General features: G+C 40.5%; 1 protein-coding gene across 1 annotated transcript in view; it reads right to left on the bottom strand.

The window, feature by feature from the left end:
* The window catches only part of ntrk2b (neurotrophic tyrosine kinase, receptor, type 2b), a 97,156-nt gene that overhangs the window by 19,097 nt on the left and 57,037 nt on the right, over positions 1–21,022 (bottom strand). Inside the window, exons 7-15 of the mRNA XM_061927027.1 lie at positions 20,227–20,359; positions 16,051–16,356; positions 15,952–15,969; positions 15,828–15,836; positions 12,820–12,854; positions 12,472–12,571; positions 6,927–7,115; positions 646–776; positions 382–554 (exon numbers count right to left, since the gene is read on the bottom strand). Of these exons, the coding sequence (XP_061783011.1) occupies positions 382–554; positions 646–776; positions 6,927–7,115; positions 12,472–12,571; positions 12,820–12,854; positions 15,828–15,836; positions 15,952–15,969; positions 16,051–16,356; positions 20,227–20,359 (1,094 nt within the window). The remainder of the gene's footprint in view (positions 1–381; positions 555–645; positions 777–6,926; positions 7,116–12,471; positions 12,572–12,819; positions 12,855–15,827; positions 15,837–15,951; positions 15,970–16,050; positions 16,357–20,226; positions 20,360–21,022) is intronic.

Genomic DNA, 21,022 nt, shown 5'->3' with positions numbered 1-21,022 from the left:
TTCATTAATTACTAGTTTCTATGTAACTGTTTTTATATTGTTTTACTTTCTTTTTTATTCAAGAAAATGTTTTTAATTTATTTATCTTATTTTATTAATTTTTTTTAAAAGTACCTTATCTTCACCATACCTGGTTGTCCAAATTAGACATAATAATGTGTTAATTCCACGACTGCATATATCTGTTGATATCGGTATCGGTTGATATCGGTATCGGTAATTAAAGAGTAGGACAATATCCGAATATCGGCAAAAAGCCATTATCGAACATCCCTAATATCATGTGTTGTGTTCACTGACCCTTACCTGCAGCCTCTATCCTATCCAGAATTATTTCCCCCCTGTCTCTTTAACGTGCACGAGTGCAGCCCGGACGTATACCTGAGGAACTTGTTGAGGTCGCCATGTTTCATGTATTCAAAGACCATGATGAGAGGGTCGCTCTCCACACACACGCCATAGAAGGTGACGATGTGCTCGTGCTGCAGGTTGGTGAGCAGCTCCGCCTCTCGGTAGAAGTCTGCTCGCCCGCTCTCGCTGGCCTCCTTCAGCGTCTGCCACGCAGGAATCAATAGGGCTCGCTCACCGACTGACATGTGCATTGATCAGTCGTCAATAATTGGAGGAGAGAGCTGCTTCCGGTACCTTCACGGCCACATGGATCTTCTCGTAGTCAGGTGTCAAGTTGTAGCACTCAGCTAGAAAGACCTTGCCGAACGCACCTTCACCGAGCTCCCGCTTCAGCACGATGTTGTGTCTCTTGATGTGTTGGACGACTGGAATGCAGAAAAAGACACTTTAGCGCATGGGTGTCAAACTTGTTTTCATCGAGGGCCACATTGCAGTTATGGTTGCCCTAAGAGGGCCACTTTTAATGATGAGTACCGTATTTTTCGGACTATAAGTCGCAGTTTTTTTCATAGTTTGGCCGGGCTCCAGTGCGACTTATATATGTTTTTTTCCTTTTTTACTATGCATTTTCGGCAGGTGTGACTTATACTCTGGTGCGACTTATACTCCGAAAAATACGGTAATATATGAATATACATGTACGTTAGGTAAAAAAACCCCACAAGAGGCTGTATCATCCCTACAAGCCTGTTTCGCAGGTTTCCCTGCTCGTCAGGGGATTTGAATATACATGTGTGTATATATATATATATATATATATATATAATACATTAACAATATATTTTTTTATATAAGCCGCTAAAAAAATATTTAAATGTTACTTTAAAAACTGGCAGCTTAGTCACCAGAATTTTACAGTAAAAGCAGTTGGTTTTTTACAGCATACAAAAAATTGAATAAATGGAGAAACTATACCACTGTTTTTAGCAGTACAATTCAAGCAACAGAGATGCCTTTTTTTTTTTTTTTTTTTAACATAAAATCTTGTTGTTTTAATGTTGTTTTTATTTTCTGTTGTAGTGTCTTACTGTATATGAAAAAAAAAACAGTACCAAAGTTGATTTTACGGTAAAAAAAAACTTTAACCGTAAAATCTATTGTCAATTTTACAGTCTACAATTTGATTGATAATTTGTCAAGCAGATATTTAAGTAGTGTATTTATCTTTATTTGAACAAAAAATATTTTTGAGATACACGATAAGATAATATATTATGATTTTGATAATATTGAATTTTAAAAGATATGCAATTGCATGCAGTACATGATTTTTAATGTCAAAAGGGAAAGAACAAATGTATTTTGTAAGAAAAGATTAAGCATTTTATTAACGCATATTATTTCCAGGCTTTTGCGGGCCACATAAAATAATGTGGCGGGCCAGATTTGGCCCCCGGGCCTTGAGTTTGACACATGTGCTTTAGCACATCCTTTAAATGCTCCCAAAGGCATTCACAGCTATGGCTGCAGACAACCCCCTGATATAGTTTTTAGTAAGTCCACAGGAGGGCAGTAGCTGCATTTGAAGTATCATGAGTGGTCATCATCTGCTTTATCTACCCCTGGATGCAATTAAAAATGTGTTGCTACTCGGTCGTTAGCGTGAAACCAAAGCTTGTTACACCTAAACTTATCAGTGTTAATATTGTTGGCTGTTTGGCTACCATGTATTTAGAGATGGCCGATAAATGCGTTAAAATGTAATATCGGAAATTATCGGTATCGTTTTTTTTATTATCGGTATCGATTTTTTTTTACTTTTTTTTTTAAATTATTAAATCAACATGAAAAACACAATATACACTTACAATTAGTGCACCAACCCAAAAAACCTCCCTCCCCCATTCACACTCATTCACACAAAAGGGTTGTTTCTTTCTGTTATTAATATTCTGGTTCCTACATTATATATCAATATATATCAATACAGTCTGCAAGGGATACAGTCCGTAAGCACACATGATTGTGCGTGCTGCTGCTCCACTAATAGTACTAACCTTTAACAGTTAATTTTACTCATTTTCATTAATTACTAGTTTCTATGTAACTGTTTTTATATTGTTTTACTTTATTTTTTATTCAAGAATTTTTTTTTGATTTATTTATCTCATTTTATTAATTTTAAAAAAAAGTACCTTATCTTCACCATACCTGGTTGTCCAAATTAGGCATAATAATGTGTTAAGTCCACGACTGTATATATTGGTTGATATCGGTATCGGTAATTAAAGAGTTGGACAATATCGGAATATTGGGTATCGGCAAAAAGCCATTATCGGACATCCCTATATGTATTGATTTACTTGGACCCCGACTTAAACAAGTTGAAAAACTTATTTGGGTGTTACCATTTAGTGGTCAATTGTACGGAATATGTACTGTACGGTGCAATCTACTAATAAAAGTTTCAATTAATCAATCAATCAATGTTTGCTCTTTAACGCTATTACAACATTGGTTCTGTTATGGCTGTGTTGCACAACATACACTTGTCTTTCCAATTTTCATACATTCATGTCGTTATGTTTTTTTTGCAGTTTTGGTATATAAACACTTTAATTTTAATATTAATTTTGAGTGCATAAGAGAGTGGAAACAGTTCTCTTTGACCACATGGTCCCAAATACATTGCACAACATTTCAGCAACAGAACCAATGTTGTCATAGCAGTAAGATGAGGTCAATGTACACAGGTATGAGTTCACACCAACAGCTGCATTTTCAATGCTGAGTATTCATAATATTTCAAACGCAGCTGCTGTCATCTTGTGGAAGCAATACAAACTACACCGGGAAGTTGCCTACAGCCACAGCTGTGAATGCAAATATTTTTGACCTGGCACTTACACGAGACTTCAGTGGGTATTTTGGTTTGTAGGGGACTGAAATGAAGAGTTAATTTGAACAATAAGAAGTAGAGATGTCCGATAATATCGGGCTGCCAATATTATCGGCCGATAAATGCTTTAAAATTTAATATCGGAAATTATCGGTATCGGTTTCAAAAAGTAAAATGTATTACTTTTTAAAATGCCGCTGTACGGAGTGGTACACGGACGTAGGGAGAAGTACAGAGTAGGGATGTCCGATAATGGCTTTTTGCCGATATCCAATATTCCGATATTGTCCAACTCTTTAATTACCGATACTGATATCAACTGATACCGATATCAACCGATATATACAGTCGTGGAATTAACACATTATTATGCCTAATTTGGACAACCAGGAATGGTGAAGATAAGGTACTTAAAAAAAAAAAAAATAATAAAAAAAATAAGATAAATAAATTAAAAACATTTTCTTGAATAAAAAAGAATGTAAAACAATATAAAAACAGTTACATAGAAACTAGTAATTAATGAAAATGAGTAAAATTAACTGTTAAAGGTTAGTACTATTAGTGGACCAGCAGCACGCACAATCATGTGTGCTTACGGACTGTATCCCTTGCAGACTGTATTGATATATATTGATATATAATGTAGAAACCAGCATATTAATAACAGAAAGAAACAACCCTTTTGTGTGAATTAGTGTAAATGGGGGAGGAAGATTTTTTGGGTTGGTGCACAAATTGTAAGTGTATCTTGTGTTTTTTATGTTGATTTAATAAAAAAAAAAAAAAAAAAAACCCGATACCGATAATAAAAAAAAACGATACCGATAATTTCCGATATTACATTTTAACGCATTTATCGGACATCTCTCGTACAGAGCGCCAATAAACCTTAAAGGCACTGCCTTTGCGTGCCGGCCCAATCACATAATATCTACGGCTTTTCACACACACAAGTGAATGCAAGCATACTTGGTCAACAGCCATACAGGTCACACTGAGGGTGGCCGTATAAACAACTTTCACACTGTAACAAATATGCACCACACTGTGAACCCACACCAAACAAGAATAACAAACACATTTCAGAAGAACATCTGCACCCTAACACAACATAAACACAACAGAACAAATACCCAGAACCCCTTGCAGCACTAACTCTTCCGGGACGCTACAATATACACCCCCGCTAACCCCTACCTCCCCCCTCACCTCAACCCCCCCCTCCCCCCAAGCCCGCCCACCTCAACCTCCTCATGCTCTCTCAGGGAGAGCATGTCCCAAATTCCAAGCTGCTGTTTTGAGGCATGTTAAAAAAAAAAAATGCATTTTGTGACTTCAATAATAAATATGGCAGTGCCATGTTGGCATTTTTTTCCATAACTTGAGTTGATTTATTTTGGAAAACCTTGTTACATTGTTTAATGCATCCAGCGGGGCATCACAACAAAATTAGGCATAATAATGTGTTAATTCCACGACTGTATGCATCGGTATTGGTTGATATCGGAATCGGTAATTAAGAGTTGGACAATATCGGAATATCGGATATCAGCAAAAAAGCCATTATCGGACATCTCTAATAAGAAGTACACTACACTTTGTTGACCCCCTTTCCTGCATGGAGAGGTTACCAGGTGGCCACGGACAATCCCGAGAGAGGTACCAGTCTGGAAGCGACGCCAGCTGTTCTAAGTCGTGACCCGGTGTGGACCATTCCTCTATGATATGGAAGAAGACCCCCTACCCTCTCTGCTTGCCCCCAATGGACTGGACTCAAAATTATCAGGAATAATTCAATAACTGTACCGACTTGGCATCCATTGCAGCCCGTCACCCAGGAGGGGGATCCCCACATCTGCGGCCCCTTCCTAAGGTTTCTTCTTTTTGCCATGTTGGGCTTTTGGAGTTTTTCCTTTGCCCGTATGTGGGTTCAGATCAGGGGATGTCATTGTGGTTTGTGCAGACCTTCGAGGCACTTGTGATTTAGGGCTATTCAAATGAACTTTGATTGATTGATTGATTGATTGATACAGTCATAGTGGGGGGGGGGGGGGATTAAGGAGTATATTCGTAGCTATAATTCACTGACATTCAAGTATTTCTTTTCTATATATATATATATATATATATATATATATATAAATAAAATAAATACTTGACTTTCAGTGAATTCTAGCAATATATATATATATTTATTTTACTATATATATATATATATATATAAAATAAATACTTGAATTTCAGTGTTGATTTATGTGTAAATAAATGAACACTGAAATTTCAGTGTTCATTTATTTACACTTATACACACATATAACATTCCTCTACTCATTGTTGTATTTGAAAGTGCAATGCTTTGCAGCCAGTAGCACAACCTTTGAAGGAGCATAGGTATGGGCAGCATCTGGGGGAGGGTGTATATTGTAGCTGCAAGGGATTCTGGGTATTTGTTCTGTTGTGTTTATGTTGTGTTACGGTGCGGATGTTCTCCTGAAATGTGTTTGTCATTCTTGTTTGGTGTGGGTTCACAGTGTGGCACATATTTGTAACAGTGTTAAAGTTGTTTATATGGCCACCCTCAGTGTGACCTGTATGGCTGTTGATCTAGTATGCATTGCATTCACTTATGTGTGTGTAAAAGCCGCAAATATTATGTGACTGGGCCGGCACGCTGTTTGTATGGAGGAAAAGCGGACGTGACGACAGTTTGGAGAGGCATTGCCTTTAAGGCACGCCCCCAATATTGTTGTCTGGGTGAAAATCGGAAGAAATTCGGGAGAATGGTTGCCCCGGGAGATTTTCGGGAGGAGCACTGAAATTCGGGAGTCTCCTGGGAAAATCGGGAGGGTTGGCAAGTATGATACAGCATTATTCACATGTGAATAATATATATACAGTCTATTATACATACTACTGATGCTACTGTAGTATTGATATTTGTAGTTCATTTAGCCATTTCTATGCTTGAAAATGCATAATATAGGCAAAAGATTTTGTTGAATGTGCTTTAAAAATTACAAAAAAACAATACAAAGGTCCTGAGTAGTCTGGGGTTCGATCCTGGGCTCGGGATCTTTCTGTGTGGAGTTTGCATGTTCTCCCCGTGACTGCGTGGGTTCCCTCCGGGTACTCCAGCTTCCTCCCACCTCCAAAGACATGCACCTGGGGATAGGTTGATTGGCAACACTAAATGGTCCCTAGTGTGTGAATGTTGTCTGTCTATCTGTGTTGGCCCTGCGATGAGATGGCGACTTGTCCAGGGTGTACGCCGCCTTCCGCCCGATTGTAGCTGAGATAGGCTCCAGCGCCCCCCGCAACCCCGAAGGGAATAAGCGGTAGGAAATGGATGGATGGATAAAAGTGAAAATCAGCGGTGTGGTGAAGCTGCAATATTTGAAGTACAATGTGGCGAGGGACGTTAAAAAGTTAAGAAGTCAAACTGAGCTGCGTGGTTTTACAATTAATATAATTTAGGACGTGTTCAATTCTGCTGTCTAAAAAGCAGCTATTTTTGCCTTTCACAGCAGCCAACAGCGATTCCCGCTGAGTGAGCCTCCAGCATCCGGCCGGCATCAGACTAAATCCGGCGTCCAGCCCCCTTCATGCCGCCTATGGATTTATCCGAAAAGATGCGGGTTACCAGATACGTTTGCGGCGCAGTGCGGTGACTCACACGTGTCAGCTTTCAGCATGCTGCCCGATTTGCCGAAGTACTGCGGGTTCTCAATGACAGGAATCTTTGTCATCCCGATCATCACTGCGTCTGGACCCATTTCGGAGGACGACGGGGTGTTGTTGCCATTGGAGACGTGATGGAGAGGGCTCGCAGAGTCGTCGTCGTTGCTGATGACTGAGGAAGAGCCTGATGAGACGCAGAGGAGGAATAGGAGGCTGAGTGGGGCTTACAAATGTAAACATGCGGAAAAAAAACCTACAAACAACACAAGAGAGTAATACTGTAACAACTTAGCAACTAGCTTTTAAATACAAATATTGATGCATAGATGAGTTAGTTAGTATTTTATATTACATATTATATAGATTATATATTTGGTAACACTTTAGTATGGGGAACATATTCTAAGTAACAAAGACTTAGTTTAGAGTTATTTGGACTCTAGGGGAACATATAAGGGTTAGGGTTACTAATAAGCAATAATTCTGTGGTTACTGAGGGAAGACTCTTAGTTAATGGCTGTATAATAAGGCCATTGCAGAATAAGGCATTAATAAGTACTTAATAATGACTAATTAAGAGCCAATATGTTACTAATTTGCATGTTAATTAATGGTGAATATGTTCCCCATACTAAAGTGTTACCATTTTTTTTTTTTTTGATTGATTATTTACTTTATTTTTATTTTTTTAAACAATATCTAACATTTAAAAAGAAATTTAGCCCAACTGAAATAAAGTGAGTCTGTCAGTAGTTTAAAAAGTCATTACCTTTGTGAAATTTTGAGGCTTTTTAAATCTCATCACTGTGTTTTGTTTTTACATGCATTCAACAACTGGCCATAGATGTAAAACAGGGGTGTCAAACTCATTTTAGCTCAGCGGCCGCATGGAGGAAAATCTGTGCACACGCGGGCCGGACTATCATGGCATTAAAACTAAAAAAAATGAAGACAACTTCAGATTGTTGTCTTTGTCTTACTTTGGCCAAAAATAGAACAGACACTTTTTGAAAATATTACAATAAATATATAGAAAAAAACTACCGGCAGCGGTTAAGTATAGATCCATGTGTCATGACTGCGACCATGGCTTGGTTTGTTCTCCCGAGGTGCAAGTGAATTGGACCAGATGTGGCGTGAAGGTGAATACATGATTTATTTAAACACTATAACTACAAAAAAAAAGTACAAACGAAAAGCACGCACAGTGGCGGATAAACGACTTGGCTATGAAAACAAATACTTGCACAAAGGCAGAAACTATGAACAACAAAAAACACTAACTGTGGCTTAATAAACAAAAACTTACTTGGCATGGAACCGGCATGAAAAAAGAGCAGCAAGGGTCTTGAGGGTGTGTGGAGAGTGTGCAGAAGCATAAATGCGGGATGTCGTCAGAACGACAAACTGAAAACAATGAACTTAAATACTATAGACATGATTAGTGAAAGCAGGTGCGTGACTCAAAACGTGAAACAGGTGCGTGACGTGACAGGTGAAAACTAATGGTTGCTATGGTGACAAAACAAAACAAAAGTGCACAAAAAGTCCAAAAACAAAACCGAACATGACTAAAACAAAACATGATCACACAGACATGACAGAATCCCCCCTAACGGACAGATCCCAGATGTCCAAAAAGAAAAAAAATGAACAAGAATCATGGGAGGGCGGGGGGGGGAGACATGGCGGTGGGTCGCCAGACCAAGTGGCCCCGAATCCACCGAGGTATAGTCATGTGGCGGCGGCGAGTGGAACGCCGCTGCAGCAGGCGAGGTGGGCGACCCGGGACGGGCCACATCCGTGGCCGACGAGGAGGTGGGCGCACTTGGCGTGGCGGACGACCAGGTAGCGGCCATATCCGTGGCCGACGAGGAGGCAGGCGCATCGTCATCGTGGCAGGCGTGGAAGCTCGGCGTGGTGAGTCAGGCGGCGAAGTTTGGCGTGGCGCGTCAGGCGGCGAGCTCGGCGTGGCGCGTCAGGCGGCGAAGCTCGGCGTGGGTCTTGGTCTTGGTCTAGGCATGGCGGGTCTTGGTCTTGGTCTAGGCATGGCGAGTCTTGGTCTTCGTCTAGGCATGGCGGGTCTTGGTCTTGGTCTAGGCATGGCGGGTCTTGGCCTTGGTCTAGGCATGGCGGGTCTTGGTCTTGGCATGGCGGGTCTTGGTCTTGGTCTTGGCATGGCGGGTCTTGGTCTTGGTCTTGGCATGGCGGGTCTTGGTCTTGGCATGGCGGGTCTTGGTCTTGGTCTTGGCATGGCGGGTCTTGGTCTTGGCATCGTGGGGCTGCGACTGGCGGCACTTGACGTGGGGCTGCGACTGGCGGCACTTGACGTGGGCTGCGACTGGCGGTACTTGACGTGGGGCTACGACTGCCGGCACTTGACGTGGGGATGCGACTGGCGACACTTGACGTGGGGCTGCGACTGGCGGCACTTGACGTGGGGCTGCGACTGGCGGCACTTGACGTGGGGCTGCGACTGGCGGCACTTGACGTGGGGCTGCGACTGGCGGCACTTGACGTGGGGCTGCGACTGGCGGCACTTGACGTGGGGCTGCGACTGGCGGCACTTGACGTGGAGCTGAGACTGGCGGCACTTGACGTGGAGCTGCAACTGGCAGCACTGGAGCTTGGCGTGGAGCTGCTACTGGCAGCAGCTTTGGTGCAGGTGGAGGTGGCCTAGCTGGGGGTTGCGGCTTGGCAGGCCAAAAGACCGGTGGTGGTGGCCGAACTGGAGGCTGTGGCTTGGCAGGTCGAAAGACTGGTGGTGGCGGCCGTGCTGGAGGCTGTGGCTTGACATGGTGATGCTGAGCCACCCCACCAGCACAGCTCCCGACCCCAGCCCCCCCCCTCAAGGGGCGGATACCAGACGCGCTCCCTGCGGTCTGGAACTCTCTCTAGGGGTGGGCGGAGGGAGGTCAGGAGAGGGGCAGAAACTTCCCCTTTAAATTGTCCCAAATGTTTTTCTTTATCCCCCACCTGGGGTTGTGTGGGCGGAAAAAAAGAAAAAAATTGTGACGGGGGCGGGACTTGAGTCTTGGGGGGCGGGGCATGAAATCTGGGACGTGGCTTGGACTGATTAGATCTGATTTCTAAAAACATGTTTTGATAATGTTTTATCAAAGACATGGCATTAGAGTCTTTTGCTGGAGGCGGGTGATCAAAAGAATAAGTATTGAAAAAAAAATCCTGGTCTGTGGAGTCCTCTTGGAGCTGCCAGGCTGGCGGCCGTCTATTTCCGCCCGGAGGGGGAGGAGCTTGCGGGAGCGCCACGTGCTTTCCGCTCACGAAAGCTTCCGGGACAGGGATGACGCGTCAACGTCCCCGGGCCAAACGGAGCTGATCGGCACCAGTTTGCCGGTCGGACCCCACATGAGTTCCTTGCGCTCCGTGGGGGAATAGCGAAGCGTCTCGGCTTCCATGGCGCGCAGGACCTCCCACGTTCCTTCGTCCAATCTTGCGGGAGAACTTTTTTGCTGACGACATCTGTCATGACTGGGACCATGGCTTGGTTTGTTCTCCCGAGGTGCAAGTGAATTGGACCAGATGTGGCGTGAAGGTGAATACATGATTTATTTAAACACTATAACTACAAAAAAAAGTACAACGAAAAGCACGCACAGTGGCGGAGAAACGACTTGGCTATGAAAACAAATACTTGCACAAAGGCAGAAACTATGAACAACAAAAAACACTAACTGTGGCTTAATAAACAAAAACTTACTTGGCATGGAACCGGCATGAAAAAAGAGCAGCAAGGGTCATAAAGTTGTGTGGAGAGTGTGCAGAAGCATAAATGCGGGATGTCGTCAGAACGACAAACTGAAAACAATGAACTTAAATACTATAGACATGATTAGTGAAAGCAGGTGCGTGACTCAAAACGTGAAACAGGTGCGTGACGTGACAGGTGAAAACTAATGGTTGCTATGGTGACAAAACAAAACAAAACAAAAGTGCACAAAAAGTCCAAAAACAAAACCGAACATGACTAAAACAAAACATGATCACACAGACATGACACCATGAAGGAAAGAAGAAAGTGAATGAATGTTTATAACTGAATACATTTACATATGCATCAAAATGTGTTTTCTTTTGTATTTTTTTTTTTTTAATGAATTAAGTCACTGTTTTTCAACCACTGTGCCGCGGCACACTAGTGTGCCGTGACATACAGTCTGGTGTGCAGTGGGAGATTATCTAATTTTACCTATTTGGGTTAAAAATATTTTTTGCAAACCAGTAATTATAGTCTGCAAATGATGTGTTGTTGTTGAGTGTCGGTGCTGTCTAGAGCTTGGCAGAGTAACCATGTTATACTCTTCCATATCAGTAGGTGGCAGCCGGTAGCTAATTGCTTTGTAGATGTCGGAAACAGCGGGAGGCAGTGTGCAGGTAAAAAGGTGTCTAATGCTTTAACCAAAAATAAACAAAAGGTCAGTGCCCCTAAGAAAAGCTTAGGGAAGGCTATGCAGAACAAAACCAAAACCTAACCTACAAAGTAAACCAAAACAGAATGCTGGACGACAGCAAAGACTTACTGTGGAGCAAAGATGACGTCCACAATGTACATCCGTGCATGACATGACAATCAACAATTTCCACACAAAGAAGGATAAAAACAACTGAAATATTCTTGATTGCTAAAACAAAGTAGATGCGGGAAATATCACTCAAAGGAAGACGTGAAACTGCTACAGGAAAATACCAAAAAAGGAGAAAAAGCCACTAAAATAGGAGCGCAAGACAAGAACTAAAACACTACACACAGGAAAACAGCAAACAACTCCAAATAAGTCACGGTGTGATTTGACAGGTCGTGACAGTACACCTACTTTGAGACAAGAGCTATAGTGATGCATGGTTGGTAATGGTTTAAACGACTTTTTACTGTCAACTGAGTTTCGTTTTTTTAATGATTTCTGCTGGTGGTGTGCCTCCGGATTTTTTCAACGCAAAAAAATGTGCCTTGGCTCAAAAAAGGTTGGAAAAACACTGAATTAAGTAATGTTTATGACAACCTTTTTCCAAAACCCAATATAGATTGTGAGATATAACAGGATAATGCATACATTTATCATTTGTTTTCAAAACAGTTACAAAAAAGTGGGACCCCAAATGTTTACTGTGGGACCCCATTTCTATGACCTGATGGGGTCCCTGGGACCCCATTTTGTAAATTCCTAGCGCCAACACTGATGGAGTATTGGTGCATGCAAAACAGCAGCAGATGGCTGTGGCCTGCAGGCCGGTTCTAATACTAATCAAATATCATCCCGTAAGGTAAGGCCAATACCGGCCCGCGGGCCTTGACTTTGACACCCCTGATGTAAAACATTTGTTTTCTTTATTTTTTTATGCTACTCTGCATTGATGGTCTCTGTTGCACACTCCAGGGAGACAATATTCAATAAAGTAATTACTGGTAATAAAAAAATAATACCACATTTTTCGTTTGAAGTAATCAAAAGTCTTAATAGGTTTAATAAAACTTTACTCAATGCAAATGAAGCTAAACTCAAGCAATAAAACAAGCTCACCTTTTATTCCAAACTTGGAGTTTCTTCCATATTTGAGAATGATCACCATGAGAATGCAGCCAGTTAACGCCACTCCAGCAATTCCCACGATAACGTAAATCTGAAAGGGAAACGGATTAGCTATGTTGTAAACGTCACAATTGGCAAAATTGATTGATACAACAAATAATAATCAAATTAATCAATGCATTGCTTTTTAATGGGATGTTCTGAACTTCTATTTCGATATCAGTGTTGTATGGAGTGGACTAATGCCGCCTGCCTTTTACCTCATGTGCTTCAATTAATCAACAAAATTCTTAACGAGTGTGAATTATTATCTCCTCACAACGGATAAAAATCACTTACGGCGATACTGTCGTCCAGGGGGGGCAGCGGTGTGTCTGAAAGAAAAGAAAACCAAAGACAAAGATGGACGAGTGTTAAATTTGACAAAAAATATGCATAGAATTCAAATATAAATTATAAAATGCGTTGCGCTCTTTACAAGTATGCATACATTCTATATATATATATACATACATACATACATACATACATATATATATATATATATATATATATATATATATATATATATATATATATATATATATATATATATATATATATATATATATATATATATATACAGCTTTTGGTTCTATGACAAAAAAGTATGCATACATTTTATATATACATACATACATACATACATACATACATACATATATATATATATATATATATATATATATATATATATATATATATATATATATATATATATATATATATATATATACAGCTTTTGGTTCTATGACAAAAATACGAGTGTTTTTTTTTTTCTAAAGCAGTTAATTTTTCCATCCATCCATCCATTTTCTACCGCTTATTCCCTTTGGGGTCGCGGGGGGTGCTGGAGCCTATCTCAGCTACAATCGGGCAGAAGGCGGGGTACACCCTGGACAAGTCGCCACCTCATCGCAGGGCCAACACAGATAGACGGACAACATTCACACTCACATCCACACACTAGGGCCAATTTTAGTGTTGCCAATCAACTTATCCCCAGTTAATTTTTCATTTAGGAAATACATTATTATCATCATATAACCATTACATTTATTATAATATATATCTCCTATATGAAAAAATGTCATACAACATGCATTTTCTTGCATTTGGATCATTCCATGCGCAGGGATGCACTTCTGTTGTGATGGTCCACCGCCTCCCTGCAGAGCGTCAGCATGCTAAAATTAGTTTCTGTTGTCTAGAGCAGTGGTCCCCATCCTTTTTGTAACTGCGGACCGGTCAACGCTTGAAAATTTGGGGGGGGGGGGGGTAATGGTTTCTTTAATTTTTTTTTGTCATAAAAAAATACAATCATGCGTTCTTATGGACTGTATCCCTGCAGACTGTATTGATCTATATTGATACATAATGTAGGAACCAGAAATATTAATAACCGAAAGAAACAACCCTTTTGTGCAAATGAGTGTATATGGGGGAGGGAGGTTTTTGCACTAATTGTAAGTGTATCTTGTGTTTTTTATGTTGATTTAATAAAAAATAAATAAAATAAATACATTATTTTTTTATTTTATTTTTTTTATTTCTTGTGCGGCCCGGTACCAATCGATCCACGGACCGGTACCGGTAGTTGGGGACCCCTGGTCTAGAGCAGTGATTCTCAAATTCCCAAAAAACCTCCCTCCCCCATTCACACTCATTCACACAAAAGGGTTGTTTCTTTCTGTTATTAATATTCTGGTTCCTACATTATATATCAATATATATCAATACAGTCTGCAAGGGATACAGTCCGTAAGCACACATGATTGTGCGTGCTGCTGGTCCACTAATAGTACTAACCTTTAACAGTTAATTTCACTCATTTTCATTAATTACTAGTTTCTATGTAACTGTTTTTACATTGTTTTACTTTCTTTTTTATTCAAGAAAATGTTTTTAATTTATTTATCTTATTTTATTTTATTAATATTTTAAAAAAGGACCTTATCTTCACCATACCTGGTTGTCCAAATTAGGCATAATAATGTGTTAATTCCACGACTGTATGTATCAGTATCGGTTGATATCGGTATCGGTTGATATCAGTATCGGTAATTAAAGAGTTGGACAATATCGGAATATCGGCAAAAAGCCATTATCGGACATCCCTAATCATTATGCCTCATTTGTAGGTATATTTGAGCTCATTTATTATCCTTTACTTTTATCCTCTTTGTATATAATTTATTTTAGTATAATAAAAAAAAAAAGGCTATGAAATGAGCCTTATGATCCATGATAAGGTCCCATGATAAGGTCTTATCATGGACAAAGATAAGACCTTCTGGAGGAAAGTTCTGTGGTAAGATGAAACAAAAATTGAGCTGTTTGGCCACAATACGCAGCAAAATGTTTGGAGGAGAAAGGTGAGGCCTTTAATCCCAGGAACACCATCCCTACCGTTAAGCATGGTGGTGGTAGTATTATGCTATGGGCCTGTTTTGCTTCCAATGGAACTGGTGCTTTAAATGGGACAATGAAAAAGGAGGATTACCTCCAAATTCTTCAGGACATCCTAAAATCATCAGCCCGGAGTTTGGGTCTTGGGCGCAGTTGGGTGTTCCAACAGGACAATGACCCCAAACACACGTCAAAAGTGGTAAGGGAATGGCTAAATCAGGCTAGAATGAAGGTTTTAGAATGGCCTTCCCAAAGTCCTGACTTAAACGTGTGGACAATGCCGAAGAAACAAGTCCATGTCAGAAAACCAACACATTTAGCTGAACTGCACCAATTTTGTCAAGAGGAGTGGTCAATGTGGATGGCTACCAAAAGCGCCTTATTGTAGTGAAACTTGCCAAGGGACATGTAAGCAAATATTAACATTGCTGTATGTATACTTTTGACCCAGCAGATTCGGTCACATTTTCAGTAGACCTATAATAAATAAAATAAAAGAACCAAACTTCATGAATGTTTTTTGTGTTTTTGTGCTCCGATCACTCTATCACAAAAAAATAAGAGTTGTAGAAATTATTGGAAACTCAAGTCAGCCAAGTGTATGTATATATATCAAATATGAGCCCTCCTTTAAGGCAACACTTGAGTTAAAATTCGAGGCCTGTGTGTGTAATATTACACTAGCCAAAAAATAAATAAAACCTTTGCATTGTTTTTAATGAACATTTAGGCCTACTACACCACTGTATTTTAATATTGGTCATTATGGTGCTACTTGGACTGCCAAATGTTTTTTGAGGTGGTACTTGGTGAAAAAAGACTGAGAATCACTGATGTGGAGCTTCTGGCAAATGTTATTACTATTCATTTAATGGTAATAGTTTTTAAAAATGTCTTACCAGTCGCGTCTGGAGGAACCACGCACCCATCGATCCAATCAGTGTATGGACATGATTGATGGCATAGAAGAATTAATTTAAAGCTGTTAAAATGAAGCCATTTTAATAGTGAAAGGGTACTTACAATAGTAGGTATCGTCTTCTTCTGCAACAAAAAAACAAAACGTCCCGTTTGTAAATAGTTCAATACAGGCAAAGCAGTTCTATGAGGTTAAACAGCAACCTGTGTGGTCGAACGGTGGGTTGATAAACTGGGCCGAAACCTTCTTCTCGTCCCTCCCGTACTCGTTTTTGGCCACCAGCCTGTACACGCCGTTGTGGATGTGCGTGGGGTTGGTGAGCTGCAGGCAGCCGTGGTACTCGCTGTTGAAGGAATCGGGGTACATAGTGCGGATGTAGTTCTGCTCCTGGATGGTCCCGTTCTTAAAGTACCACTGCAGCTCCGGCTTAGGGTTGCCGGTCACGCTGAAGGGGATGCACCACTCATGGTCCTGCGTTGGCTCCGACAGGTGCACGATGACGGGGGCAACTGACGACGCAGGCAACCGGAACAGGAAGAGCAGTCAGGAAGTAAACAGAAAGAGGAGGAGCCAGGAGGAAAAAGGATAAGGATGGAGATGTTGATGAGGGACACCAACGTTAGCTACCGTATTTTTCAGACTATAAGACCCTTTTGATAGACACAATCCACACGTTTAGTCAGTGGCGGGCCGTGTGTTTCCCACCTAGGCCTTCAGTGATGTCCGACTTCAATGATTACCTCTCAAAATACCATAATTGATGTCACCACATGACCATTGCTGGATAAATACTATACAGAAACACATTTACGCACTACCGTGCATTGAATCACATCAACAGTGTACAAAACCGGTTATTTTCTGGTGCATTTAAAAATCAATTAAAACGCATCTGTCAGGTTTGTCACTGACAGTTTAGTTAGGTTTTGGTTTTTCCTGTCTTTGTTTCCTGTCAGCGCTCTTATTTTGGTTATTTCCTGATTATCTCCCTGAGTGCTTTGTCCCCTCAGCTGTGGCTGATTGGCACCTGGCCACACCTGGTGTCAATCAGCCAGCTGCTATTTGAACCTGCCTTCCTCTCAAGTCAGTGCTGGATTATTGTCACTACTACCTGTCATAATACTTGTCGTTGTAGCTCTGTCTACTTTTGTTCACTCTGCTCATGTCATAGTTCCTTCATGTCACAGTAAGTGTTTTTGTTTCTTGTCGACAGTTAGCCTTTGTGCTATTTTAGTTCATAGCCAAGTTTGTTCTCCACCTTGTGCGCACCTTTTGTTTGTACCCTTTTGGGGTTTTTTTTGCTATAGTGTTCAATTAAATCATGTTTTCCTGGACAAAGTCTGCCGTCTCTGCATCTTGGGGTTCGTCACCAACATACTCTGACAGCATCAGCAGTTAAAACGTATCTTATGTGGTACTGTCAAAATTAAAATTGCAAAAAACATATTAAACGTGTAAAAATAACATTTGAACTCACAACCAGTCGGACCTATTCGACGCCGTTCCCCATTTCATCGCTAGAACAGCTGAGCTAGATTCCGGGGTTGGCCGACATCGTCTCACCAGATGTGGTTTCTCTTTAAATATCCTTCTTGAAAATATATATCTGCCACCTAATCAACGTTTTGTTCTCCTTCTCTGCAATCCCGGTCTGGCTATGGCGCAACACTTCCCGCTTCCTGCTAAATTGAAACTTGTGATTGGATACTCACTTTGGAGTGACAAGTGAGTATCCAATCACAGTCTCGTTAACGTCAGGCTACTGTCAACAACTTGTGATCTGATTGGCTATCGCAACTGTCTCTCAACTATGTGTTCCCAAATTCATCCGCTGACGGTCCCGATGAGTAACCAATCACAGGACGCGTAAATGTCACGTTCAATGTGAGGCCATCTAGAAGCCCTTACTGACAACAACTCGTGATCTGATTGGCTATCGTAATTGTCTATCAACTGTATGTCCCCGTGCACTGTCAGTGAACGCATTGTTGATTCTGAAGGCCCCTGGCAGATTTGGTACAGCATGGCAACATAAGCTAGCTGAATTCTGATTGGATACAAACTACAACTAAAAACAACAGCACTGGAAGGAGCATAATATGACATGAAGAGAATATGAATAATTTTAGATATTTAGGGAAAGTAAATCAAAAAATTGTTTTTCTCTTTAATTATGATCATAATTTCTGGTTATGTTAGGCCAGCAGAGAAGGCCTTGCTGGCCCTGACGGCCCACCACTGCTTTTAATAGATCAGCTTTGCGTGTGCTATCATGTTTGCACATGTTTTAGTACATGCAAACTGTCAGAATAATTGTATCTAAGTTATCTAAGAATAAAAGCTGTCTTTGATCCGAGCAAGAAGAAGGCTTGTAAAACTCCACTGTGTAGGATGGGAAGCAACATGAAGGTGTTCTGTTTCTTTGATGTATTGTAATCCACAAAAAGATTTTGTCTTGACCTGAGAACTACAAAGCAGAAAGGAAGCAGGACCAGACTCCCCTCCAGGCGACCTTTTCTTTGAACTGTTTTTAATCAAAGGCGATGGCTGTTTACGACCCCCCTCCCTTAGAAACAGCTGTTGCCATGTAATCAGGGAAATTCCAAATAAAAGAGGAGGCGTACAATCTTTCGTCAGGAGCGTGGGACGACACTGTACAAGGGTACAGTGTCAACGCGTTTCTGCTCATTGAGACAAATTTAATTCGGTCTCTGTTTGATTCCTTGCTTCTTGTCTTGTTTAATAAATGTCATCAGTGTTTGAACCTGACACAAACCATAAGTAAATCAGGCCCTAAAACTAGCAAAGACTACAAATGGTGTTGGATATGATCAATTACGACGACAAACATTAGCACCTGCTAAGACATTTTTTATGGTTATCAAGTATTTGATTTTTGTAAGAGTGGGAATAATGGCGGTTCTTAGAAAGGAGGTGGACATTACCACCAGGACAACCATTTAAAATAACTAACAGTGTGGGTGTTTCCTGAGGTATCGAACACAAACATTAGTGCCAGAAAAATGGCTTAGAGTGGAGATGTTTCCTGGCGGTACCAATACGGAAACAAACATTATCAAGAGAAATGTTTAAAATGTTGGTAGAAATGTAAGTATTACCAATATAATGGTATATTGCGGTAACATTCTCGACGGTTAGTATTACCGTTTCAAATTTGAATAATCGTAAAACTGTGATTTTACCACACTCTCGGTGATACCGCTCATTTCCTGCAAAAGCGCCTAATCACTAGCTAGCATGAATACAAGACACAAACACATAACAAATGCCAAACTCAATCCAAAATAAGAAGATAAACATATGTAAATACTAAGAAGCCAGAACAATGTTCAATATTTTTGTGTTTGTGTTGTTTTTATTTGTTTTTATAAAACTTGGTTAAAATATTTGGTAACACTTTAGTATGGGGAACATATTCACCATTAATTAGTTTCTTATTAACATGCAAATTAGTAGCATATTGGCTCTTAATTAGTCATTATTAAGTACTTATCAATGCCTTATTCTGCATGGCCTTATATATAACCAGTAAGCCATTAATTAAGAGTCTTCCCTCAATAACCTCAGAATTATTGCTTATTAGTAACCCTAGCCCTAACCCTAACCCTTATATGTTCCCCTAGTGTCCACATAACTCTAAATTAAGTATTTGTTACTTAGAATATGTTCCCCATACTAAAGTGTTACCAAATTTAGTGTGTGTATAAGTACTTTTTGAGCACATTCAACAATATTGTGAAAATAATGATAACAGTAATAATTTTGGTCACCGTGATAACTGTTGTATGAAATGTTCATATCGTCAGGAAAGGTTGTACAAGTTGTTGAAGATGATCATATATAGTTGTAAACATTAGCAAAGATTGTAAATGTTATCCGAGGTTATGAAGAAACATTATTACTGGCAAATATTGGAAACGTTGGTTATCGAGTATGGGGACAGACATAGGGTACGAGTGGAAAAATCGTTAGGAGGTTCCAAGGATGATGACAACTTATGTTGTTACTAAAGTATTGAAATAAAATTGATGACTGGCTAAGTGTTGGCTGTGTTTTTGAACGGTATCGAGGTTTTGAGACAAACATCAGCACGAGCAAAACAAGGGAGAGAAAACATGTGGAAGCAGAGGAGCACGGCGAGGAAGAGTTATGGACAGGAAACATGGAGAAGTCAATAAGATCAGCAGTGGCAGTAATGAAAACAAACTGAGGAGCGCTCTGCTTCCACTGGAAAAAAAAAAAAAAATTCAACATTTACAAGACGACCTCAGAGGAAATTAAAACAAATGAAACTTGAAAATGCAATTTCCAAAAGACGTATGCAAATCTGGGTGAACGTTAACAGCAAACGGCCTTACAGAGAACATTCAGCTGTAGCATGGCCTCCGTCTGGCCGACCATGTTCTCCGCGCTGCACGCGATCAGCCTGCCGCTATCTTCGGGCGAAAGGTCTGAGAGGGTCAGGCTGAGCTTCATATCCATTGGCTTGATCTGTAAACATAGCATAGCGTTATTACTTTCTCCAAACATCCTCTAGTACCAAATTAATGTGATCTTTAGGAAACAATGACCGGTGGAATAAGCTACAGGTGCTTCTATTAGGCATTATGGCAGTGTTTTTTAACCACTGTGCTGTGGCACACTAGTGTGTCATGAGATACAGTCTGGTGTGCCGTGGGACATTATGTAATTTCACCGAATTGGGTTAAAAATATTTTTTTGCAAACCAGTAACCGCAAATGTGCCTTTGTTGAGTGTCGGTGCTGTCTAAAGCTTGGCAGAGTAACCGTGTAATACTCTTCCATGTCAGTAGGTGGCAGCAGGTAGCTAATTGCTTTGTAGATGTCGGCAACATGGTTTGTCGTGATCACAATGTGCGGGAGGCAGCGTGTAGGTAAAAAGGTATCTAACACGTAAACCAAAAATAAACAAAAGACAAGTGCCGCTAAGAAAAGGCATTGAAGCTTAGGGAAGGCAATGCAAAACAAAACTGAAACTGAACTGGCTGCAAAGTAAACAAAAACAGAATGCTGGACGACAGCAAAGACTTACAGAGTGTGGAGCAGACGGCGTCCACAAAGTACATCCGTACATGAAATGACAATCAACAATGTCCCCACAAAGAAGGATAGCGTCCACACAACTTAAATAGTT

Source organism: Nerophis lumbriciformis, linkage group LG32, assembly GCF_033978685.3.
Source record: "Nerophis lumbriciformis linkage group LG32, RoL_Nlum_v2.1, whole genome shotgun sequence".
Classification (NCBI taxonomy): domain Eukaryota; kingdom Metazoa; phylum Chordata; class Actinopteri; order Syngnathiformes; family Syngnathidae; genus Nerophis; species Nerophis lumbriciformis.
Note: the sequence above shows the minus strand (reverse complement) of the source record. Positions and strands in the feature narration are given on the sequence as shown.